We start from the raw sequence: 10,277 nt of genomic DNA, 5'->3' as shown, positions 1-10,277 counted from the left end.
AAAAAAAAAAAAAAAAAAAAAAAAGAAAGTGGTCCAGGGTACCCAAGGCCCCTAGGAAAGTTACTAAACAGGAAGGTAACTAATTGGCAGGTAGAAACGCCATTATTGAACCTCATGAGAGGATCAACTTTCATATCAGTGTCTTGAGTATTGACACTAGTTTAAGCCTTTCTTATAATGGGTTGGTTACGAGAGCAGAGGGCTAGTCTCATGCCAAGAGTGTACCTTCCCATCAGCCCCACAGTGAATGAACCAATGCTGGTCTCTGATGTCAGGGTTGGAAGGAAAAGGGGCCGGTCCCCAAAGGCTTATATATTTGAATGCTTAGTCACTAGTTGGTGAAACTCTTTGGGAAGGATCAGAGAGTGTGGCTTTATGTCACTGGAGGTAGGCTTCGAAGTTTCTTAAGCAGTGTTTCTCTGCCTTGTGTTTGTGAATCACGATGCAATCTCAGTTACTGCTTTAGCGCCATGCCTGCCTGCCTGCCTGCTGCCATGACCCCACCACAATGGCCATGGACTGTCAGCCCCTGCAACCACGAGCCCAAATTAAACATTTCCTTTTATAAATTGATTTGGTCACAGTATTTTTGTCACAGAAATAGAAAAATAACTACAACATAGGGCTTAGTTGTACTCCTAGTTCTAAGTATATACTGATTAGTAATTTATTAACTTTAAAACTTGAGTAATGGCTGTAATGAAATGTAGTTGCTTTTGTTTTTGTTGTTGTTTTGTTTCAACCTTTTTCTCTGTTATGCAAGGGTTGTCTTTTCCAAGTAAACATCTTTCCACATGTTCTCACTAAAAGGCCATGCCATCAGCTTCAAGGTTGTTGATGTACCTTAAAAGGAAGTCATATTCAGGCACTGAAATTCTCTCCTGAAATGGTGGAGTCAGCCCTAACAGTCCCTCAGAATGGTCACTCTGAGGTGGGGAGTTGGGGAATCTATTCTCATTTGGATTTGAGTTCTACTCCAGTTCTGACTGGCGCAATGTAAGAAAGGTATTTCTGGGAACTACAGAGAGGAGGACCCCACCTCTCAATCTTCAGTCACTCCCTCTGAGACATAACTGGGCAGGAAGAGGCTGAGCTTTCTTTAAGGTACTGTCAGTTCTCAGCCATCCCTCACTATACAGTCCACCTTAGTTCAGGCCCCTCCCCTGTGACTCTCTTCATAAGGAAATGTAATTTTGCCCTGTGTAACACTTTAAGGAAGCCATTGAGTTGAACGAAATGGAAGTGGATTGAGACCTACTAAAAATAGACAGTTAGGGCTGGAGAGATGGCTCAACAGTTAAGAGCTCAAAACAGTTAAGAGTTCAAATCCCAGCAACCACATGATCACTCACAACCATCCATAATGAGATCTGGTGCCCTCTTGTGGGGTGTCTTAAGACAGCTACAGTGTACTTAATAAATAAATAAATCTAAAAATAGACAGTTCATTTCGTCGCCTTCCTCCCCGTGCCCCTCCCCCGCTTCTTTATTATGAGGCTAAGCAGACTGAAGTAGTACCAGTGAAACAAAAATGGCAATTTTTAGATGACCAAGACTCATAAACTCTAGACAGGCCTAAAATTTTTTCAAATGTTTTTTAAATGTGTTGTTTCTCATTTGTCAGCAATTTTTATTTGATGCCCCAAGTTGTAAGGGTTTTAGGTATGGACGCTTTGTTACTTCTGTGATTCTTTTTTTCTAGTCTGTGAGCTCGGAGAGGCAGAAAGGGGGCTCCAGCGGACACTGTTTTACAATGACTTTGTTAGTGTGCTTCAGGCCATGATGAATAAGCTTACACAAGTCACAAAAGCAAATAAAACAAAACATGTCTTGCTTTCTTACAGGCACACACACATACACACATATGTACACATACACAGAGAGAGAGATACACACACGCATGCATACATGCACATGCATGTGGCACACATACAGAGAGGGAGAGAGATGCACATATTCACACACACATTCATGCAAAAATAGTGATGACACTTACCTGATTCTGGAGCAAACGCTTTAACGTAGGGAGACCCATGACAAACTTCACTCGCTGATTTGTCAAAGCTCTCATTTCATCCAGACTTAAGTCATACCTGTACAGAAGAGATACCACATGGGCATTAAGACATTAAGGTGTTGGTAAACTTGAGTTGAGTCTGTAAGTTTCCAGAAACAAATCCAGAGCTCTAAGAAAACACAGATGCTTTTGTCTTATGTGTGAAGCAACACCTGAGTCAGGTGGAGGCAGGAAGGGGAGATTTCCTGATAAGATCCTGTTAAAATTAGGCTTTAGCTCCTTCTCTGCTACAGAGCTGGAAAGACTGCAGACACTTTCAAAGTCTGGGATGGCCCAAAGGCAGAATCTGTGGAGACATGGGCAGAGAGTGGCATCCAGTGGTATTAGGAGAGGACTGTGGTAGTGTGAGGAGAATTGTTCAGTCAGTCAGTGAAGCTCAGACCCCACTGCCATCTTTTGAATGAAGCTCAGAGTCCATTGGGAAGTTACTCTCCTCATAGGCTGTTCAAGCAGATGACCAAGCTTGACAAGGTCCTAATAAGGTCAAAACTAGCCTTGCCCAGTAAGAAACATCGCCTCTCTCCTATCCGCCCACATTCTGTCGTAACTGTGGCAAAGACTTAGGCTTTGCCCTATCGGGGACTATCCTAGATGCACTCTTCCTGTCTCCCAACTCAGCATCCATCTTGCCCACCTGTATTTTTGAGACTTCTTTCACCAATCCTCCAATGCTTTTGTCCTTCACAGGCTCTGCCCTCCATTAAATTTCTGGCATGTCTAGATCCATCTTGGTGTCTATTTCTCAAAAAGCCTAAATCTCGAAGGAAGGGTTTCTCTCTGTCATCCAAACATCTCCATGGAAACCACAGCCAAAGCCTAGCATTTCTCTGGTGAAATTAGTGCCTTAGTTGACAGAGCATAAGTCATGAACCCATAAGAAAGCTCTAGGTCTAAAGATATGTTCTCTCCCCTTTCTTATTTGTCTTTCTTGTTTCCTCCCCCTGGCCCCCCCAAAGGCAGGGTTTTTCTACATAGTCCAGGCTGTCTACTGGCTCTGTGCTGTTGGCCTAGAACTCACAATTCAGTCTACTTCTGCTTCCAGTGCTGGGCTGAAAGGTGTGTGCCATCACCACCATCCTCTCCCTTTTCAGATGTTAACTCTGAATCACCAAAGTGAAGCATTTGGGGGTAGGAGCCTTCGGGAGAGGAGTCTATCATCATTTGGACAGAACTCTCATGAATGGACCAAGATGTGTCACAATTAAGTTTCCAAAAACTAAAAGCAAAAGAATCTTGCAAACAACTTGAGAAAACCAATAAAAAGGGAAAAACCCACAGGGATGGCAACAACTTTCTCATCTGAAGCCACAGAGGCCTGGGGAAGAGGCTGTGGGCTTTTCTTAGATTAGGAACAGAAGAATGATCAAAGCGGGTCTTAAAGCCAGGGAAATTATCCTTAATAGATGAAGGGAAATAGTGAAGACAGTTTTACAAGTCCATCCTTTAAATGACTAAGGAAAGATGTGGGTTGGTGGCACAGTACTTGCCTAGCATGCACAAGACCCCAGGGGTTGATGATTGGGGAGACAGAGCAACAGAAAGAAGGAAACAGAGCAAATATGATGACTAAAGGTAGTTCTCTCAACAGAAAAAAAAGTTATTAAAACACATACACACACAAGACTGACACCTACAAAAAGAGACTATCTGAATGAGTGAAAACAGAAATAAATATAGTAGACAACAGATGGACCAGTTTGTTGTTTTGGTTTGCTGAGATTTTTAATAGACCTTTTAAAGACAATATAGGCTCACTGCAAAATTGAACAGGAGGTACAGAGATCTCCGGTGGTATTCACACCTGAACAACGAATATCCTCCTCTAGTATCATTATCCCCACCCAGAGTGGGGCACTAGTTACACCTGATTAACCTACACTAAAGTCCATAGTTTACAAAGAGTTCACTCTTTTTGTGTTTGCTTATTTTGTTTGGGAGATTTTTGTTTGGTTGGTTTGCTTTGCTCTGCTTTGGGTCATAATCTCATTCTTTAATCTAGGCTGGCCTGAGAGTCACAATATAGACTAAGCTGACCTATATAATTCATAGCAATCCTCCTGCATCACGCTCTCAAGTGCTGAGAGTACCGGCTACTACATCAAGATCAGGGGCATTTTTTTTTTAATTAAAAAAAAAAGGATTAAAAAAAAACCAAAAAAAAAAGGATTATTTTAGTATGTATGTGTGCATGTGTGCCTTGTATGTGTTTGTGTGAGACCTTTGTGTAACATGTGTGTGTGAGTGTGCAGGGAGGCCAAAAGAGGGTGTGGGTCCCTTGGAGCTGGAGTTATAGGCAATTGTGAATGGTAGGACATGGGAGCTGAGATCTGAATATGGGTCTTCTTAAAGAGCAAGTGCTCTTGACCACAAAAAGCTATCTCTCCAGCTCCTTGATCTAATGCTGTTTGTATTCTAATGCTAATCTGGGTCCCCAAAACATGTTGTCCCAGAGAGTAAACTAGCTAAGTGACCCTGCCCCCTGTTAATTGTGATTGGTAAATAAAGATGCCAACAGCCAATAGTTGGACAGAAGAAACATAGGTGGGGTTGAGGTTTTGAGGGCTTGGGTCAGAGAGGACCAGAAGGAGGAGAAGGAAGAGGAAGAAGCCACCACAGGAAAAAGGAAGAAGGTGCAGAAGAGAAAGGAGAAGCCACTATGGGTTAGCTGAGTCATAAAAATGTGGCTCCAAGGGAGTTAAGAGCAGCTCAAACAGAACATATTCAATAATAAGTAATAATTGGGGTTATCAATAGGAAAGTAGATTTAAACAGCATGGAGGGTAGACAGCTGTCCAGCTATTGTGCTATTTAAGGCTTATTGTAAATATAAAGGCTGTGTATGTGTGTGTGTGTGTGTGTGTGTGTGTGTGTGTGTGTGTGTGTGTGTGTTTATCTGAGAACTCAATAACCAAAGACCAGGATATTACATAATTTCTACTACCTTGGGGTTTATTCCTAATGGGTTGTAGTCTATGGGTCTAGACAAATTTATAGTTGCATGCAGCCAATATCACATAAAGCAGTTTTACCCTAAACATTCTCAGGGCCCCTCCAATTTGGGTTTCTCTTGAGTGGTCTCCTCTCCCCTTACTTTGGTCTTTATCCTTAGTAGGGTGGGCGAGGCTGATAACAGGAAGGTAATGACAGAAGCATTAGCTGAATTGTGGTAGCAGTTGGAAAGGGAGCAGCCCTCATTAGCGGCAGTGACCAGGGGTGGCTACAAAGTTTCAAAGAACATCCAGAATACAAAGGATGGGGATAGTGGAAGCAGGAAGCAAGATAGGGCCAAGAGCCTAAAATGAGCATCAACAGAAGTTTGTGAAAAGCTAGAAAAGAAAAACTGTGGATTCTGGTTGCTGGAAAAAGGTCCCCAGGAACTTCCAAGCTTTGAGGACCAAAGTCTCAGAGACCAGCTGCCCAGGAGCTACAACACTCATTTGTGTAAAGCTGAAGGTGCCAGAACCCAAAGCTCTGCTGTTACCACTATTGCCACTCACAGCTGCTGGAGGGCAAGTTACAACAGCTGTAGAAACCTACTGGGGATTAAATAGTAGATTCCATCTCTCTGGGGATTAAAACTTCACACCCTGTAACTCAGTTTGAATTCCTCCAACAATCAATGTCTGACTTTGAAGGACTTACAGCTTGCATGTAGAGGTCAGAAGACAACTTGCAAGAACTGGTTCTTTTCTTGCACCACATGGGTTCTGTGGATCCAACCCAGGTCATCAGGTTTGGCAGTAAAAGTGAGCCCTCTTGTTAGTCCGTAAAACACATTTCAGAATATATACTTAAAATTACCACTAGATGGAACTTGTTCTTCATGTGAACTGTCACTGAGACTGACCAAGTTAAGAAATCAAAGCTGAATGAAAAGGCATTTTGGAAACCAGAAACATGAATATTTATTAATCACAATAGTACACCTAAATTTCTAACAGTCTTTAAAGTCACAATAGTACACCTAAATTTCTAACAGTCTTTAATGTAGAGGAATGAGACTGTGTGCATCAGAGAAACAAGAGTTGTAGAAACAGTCACAAGCACTCTAAGCAACACACAGGTTAGACAGTGTATTTTCCTCATTTAAAAAACTTTATTGGTTTAATCCCAGCACTTGGGAGGCAGAGGCAGGCAGATTTTTGAGTTCGAGGCCAGCCTGGTCTACAGAGTGAGTTCTAGGACAGCCAGGGCTATACAGAGAAACCCTGTCTCGAAAAACCAAACAAAAACAGAAACAAAAAAAAAACAACTTTATTGGTTACTTCAAATATTGTTTGTATAACAGTGGGGTGTAAATCATACCTAATAATTTATTTAGTATTTTCATAGCTATAATTCCTATTTTTCTTTTCCTAAGTTTGTAAAATATGAAGATGTGATAGATATTGCTTCCCTGTATCACTCTACAGACAGTGCAGGATATTTGATCACACTGTGACTGTCTTATTTATTTATTTATTTATTTATTTTTAAAGATTTATTTATTATATGTAAGTACACTGTAGCTATGTCTAGACACACCAGAAGAGGGCGTCAGATCTCATAATGGATGGTTGTGAGCCACCATGTGGTTTCTGGGATTTGAACTCAGGAACTCCGGAAGAGCAGTCAGTGCTCTTACCCGCTGAGCCATCTCACCAGCCACCGACTGTCTTATTTATTGAAAGAAAAAGAAAACAACTATTTCTAGTTGTAGTGTGGCTTAGCCCTTAGCACACACCTGTAATTCCTCTGGCTGGAATGCAGATATGCCCTTAGTATGCACCTTTAATCTGAAACAATGAAGGTAAAGTTAGTTTGTAGAAGGAAGTACCATGTTTAAAAGTGATGTCTAGTTGAGTGACAAAGTGATGAATCAGAGAAAGATTTCACAGAATAGGATATGCCCAACTCTCACAAGAACAGAGAGAAAAGAGAAGCTACATAAGAGAGAGGAGAACAGAGGAAAAAAGGAGAGGAGGCCATTTTACTGGGAGAGTTTTACAGAGACAGGTTACAGAGAGAACAAGTTAGACACAGATGAAGACAGAAAGAGCCAGAGAATGAGGAGCTCAAAAAGAACTAGGATGAGTGAGCTTATTCAGCAGCAGGTCTCAGAGGCTAAAACCATTTCTAGCCCTAGATTAGGTTATACAGAGGCTGGAAGCTTCTAGAAGTAGGCCTAAGTTAACAGACAGAGTCAGTAAGCATCGGAGATAATAATTACAACAACAGAAGAATGAAAATTACTTTTCCAGGAGTGTCCCACACTAATCTAAATCTAAAGAGTCGATGGCGTCCATGCCTGAATCAGGAGCCAGGGTCATCTTGGGGCAACCATGTAGAGAAATAACTGGGCAGAGAGGATCCAGCTTTAACCCCAGCAGTTCTCTCACCATCTGGCCCAGCTACTGGTATTCTATGTAGGATTCTTCGTGAAAAAAGACCACAACTAATTGCCAAGAACACATTTGAAAACTCTGAATTATGGCATGGTGCCAGCAGGAACTAAACTCAAAGACACCAGGCTCCACCTGGCCTGACAGAGAAGTTTTAGGGGTGTGGGCAGTATAGGGGTAGTAATGAGCTCTCAGCATCAGAGACAGCTCCAGACAGCATGGTTCATAGAGCCAGAACCGAGGCACAAGGTTCCAAGTGAAAACACTCAAATCATGCATGCCCCGTAAGAGTGGCTAAGGTAAAAACAGATCATGCCAAGTGTTGGCAAGGATGTCAAGCCACCAGATGCCTCATCACTGGTGTGGGACTGTGAAATGATACAGCCACTCAGAAAAGTCTGATGGTTTCTTATGGTGTTAAATGCACTTCCAATATAACCCAGGCTTCCACTCCAAAGTCCACCAAAGAGAAAAACCTTTTGTTATCAAAAAAACAACAAAAACAAAACTGTACACAGATGTTTGTAATAGCTTATTTGCAATCATCAAAAACTGAGGACAGTTTTACGAATGCAGAATCTAGTTTTAACACGGGGGTTGGTGGGAAGACACTTGGGGCATAAAGGAGAACCAGTGAGGGGTTGGGGATGGTAGTGAAAGGTGAATCTGAGCAAGGTAAAAATATATATATACATATATATATATATATATAACATATATATATAGTAATGAAATTGATTATTTTCTATGCTAACTAAAAATAAAAACTAATTAGAAAACATTTTACATATAGGAAAAAAAACAAAGACACAGCAAATATCTCTCAGATGGGAGGGGATAAACCCACTGTGCTATATGCATACAATGATACAAAATGAACACCAATTTGAATAACTCTCAAAGGTGAGTTAAGAAAAAGCCTATCCCAAAAAGGTTCACACTATACAAGTGTCACTATTATAACATTCTCAAAATAACAAGATTATGGAAATAGATAACACCTCAATGATTCCCAGATATTATAGCTGTAGTAAGAGGTTGACTCTACAGGAAAAAAAAATAAGGGAGTTATTTTGTAATATTGTACACCCTGATTTTAGTGTTGGCTATACACATGGGATAAAATTTCACAGAAACACACACATACACACACACTCCAAGAGGTTTGAACAGAACAGACTCTTTGCATAGAAGAGTATACAAATGACCAGCAAACATAAAAGAGAGCGTACAACATCAACAGGCATCCTAGAAAAACAAACTAAAGCCAAAAGATCCAAGTGAACAGCCATCTGAACAGCTAACATCGTTTTAAGTGACCATATTAGATGCTGGTGAGTGATGTAAAGACAGGAGACTGAGACAGAACTACCCAGAGAAGAAGCTCCAAAGCCCAGACACAATGTGAGACAACATATACTGCCATTCAGCCTGCTACACTTTGAAGTAACTTCCCACTTATTAACTGATAACAAGTGCATACATTATTGTCACATACACATACAAAACTAGAGGGAAGGAACTTGAATCTTACCTTTTTTGTTTCTAGTACCTTATTTCTAAAACACTAATAAAATATAATGTATCAAGAACAAACTTGTGTATTGTAACTTATATCTCAGGAAATTAGTGCCAAGTAGTTTTACCTGTGTAACCCCCACCCAAGTCAAGGGGGAAAAGGTGTTCTCAGTTTCCCTGTCAACCTCTATTTCCTTTCTCCTGGCCAATGCTGGCTGCTTAACAACTCTATAAATTACTATCTACTTCTTTTGAATGTTAAAGAAATTGGATTATACACTATGTGTTCTTTTGTATCTGACTCTGTCACTCAGTATGACTAGGGATTGTTGTCTCCAGTGACTGTTGTATCCTTTGCTCACTCATTTTCATTCTAGGATTGAATCATTAAATTAGAATACCCCATAAAAATAAGCTGAGGGAACAAACTGCATGATTCCAGTTATATTCAATTCTAAGATAGACAAAACAAACCTATAACAGGAAGAAAGAATAACAAAGCATTGGTTACCTCCTAAAGGGTGGGGCAAAGGTTACCAGGAAAGGGAAGAGGACACATTCTCAGCCACTATGGTGCTCTGCTCTAGCTACAAAGACTCCTTGATGGCAAGAAGGCTCTTATAAGCCCACTGTGGGTTGTGCCACCCTGGATTGTATAAGAAAGTAGGCTGGGAGTAACTGGGACCAGCAGGACCAGGCACAGAGGAACTCTGCCAGCCCAGTAGCTCAGGTTCCTTCTGGTCCCACAACACCCAGAAGAAGCTCCACTCCCAGGTGCTCTAACATGCCCAGGATCAGAGGTGAGGAGGACATAACATCTGTCCCAACAGGAACTCCACCAGCCCAGTGGCTCAGGTTTCTTCCTGTCTGTCTGGGCCAGCCCGGTGCCCTGAGCAGACCTTGGGTGCAAACTCTGTAGTCATTCCCAAAACAACCAGAAGAAGCTCCACTCCCAGGTGCTCTAACAAGCCCAGGGTCACAGGATCCCAGAATCACAGGATCACAGAGACAGCTTGACTCTGAAGAGTTCTGACACAACCAGGATCACAGTCAGATTTAGTAAGGGCAGGTAGCACTAGAGGTAACCAGATAATGCCAGGCAAGTGTAAGAATATAAGTAACACAAACCAAGGCTACTTGGCATCATCAGAACCCAATACTCACACCACTGCAAGTCCTGGACACACCATCACACCAGAAAAGCAAGATTCAGATCTAAAATTACTTCTCATTATGATGATACAGGACTTTAAAAAAGACATAAATAGCACCCTCAAAGAAATACAGGAGAACACAGGTAA

General features: G+C 41.5%; 1 protein-coding gene across 1 annotated transcript in view; it reads right to left on the bottom strand.

Moving 5' to 3' along the window:
- Positions 1-10,277, bottom strand: part of Acoxl (acyl-CoA oxidase like) — a 290,661-nt gene that overhangs the window by 270,551 nt on the left and 9,833 nt on the right. Inside the window, exon 2 of the mRNA XM_031371845.1 lies at positions 1,997-2,093. Within this exon, the coding sequence (XP_031227705.1) occupies positions 1,997-2,093 (97 nt within the window). The remainder of the gene's footprint in view (positions 1-1,996; positions 2,094-10,277) is intronic.

This window comes from Mastomys coucha, unplaced genomic scaffold (genome assembly GCF_008632895.1).
Source record: "Mastomys coucha isolate ucsf_1 unplaced genomic scaffold, UCSF_Mcou_1 pScaffold15, whole genome shotgun sequence".
Taxonomy (NCBI): domain Eukaryota; kingdom Metazoa; phylum Chordata; class Mammalia; order Rodentia; family Muridae; genus Mastomys; species Mastomys coucha.
The sequence above is the reverse complement of the archived record's forward strand: the minus strand, read 5'-3'. Positions and strand labels throughout refer to the sequence as shown.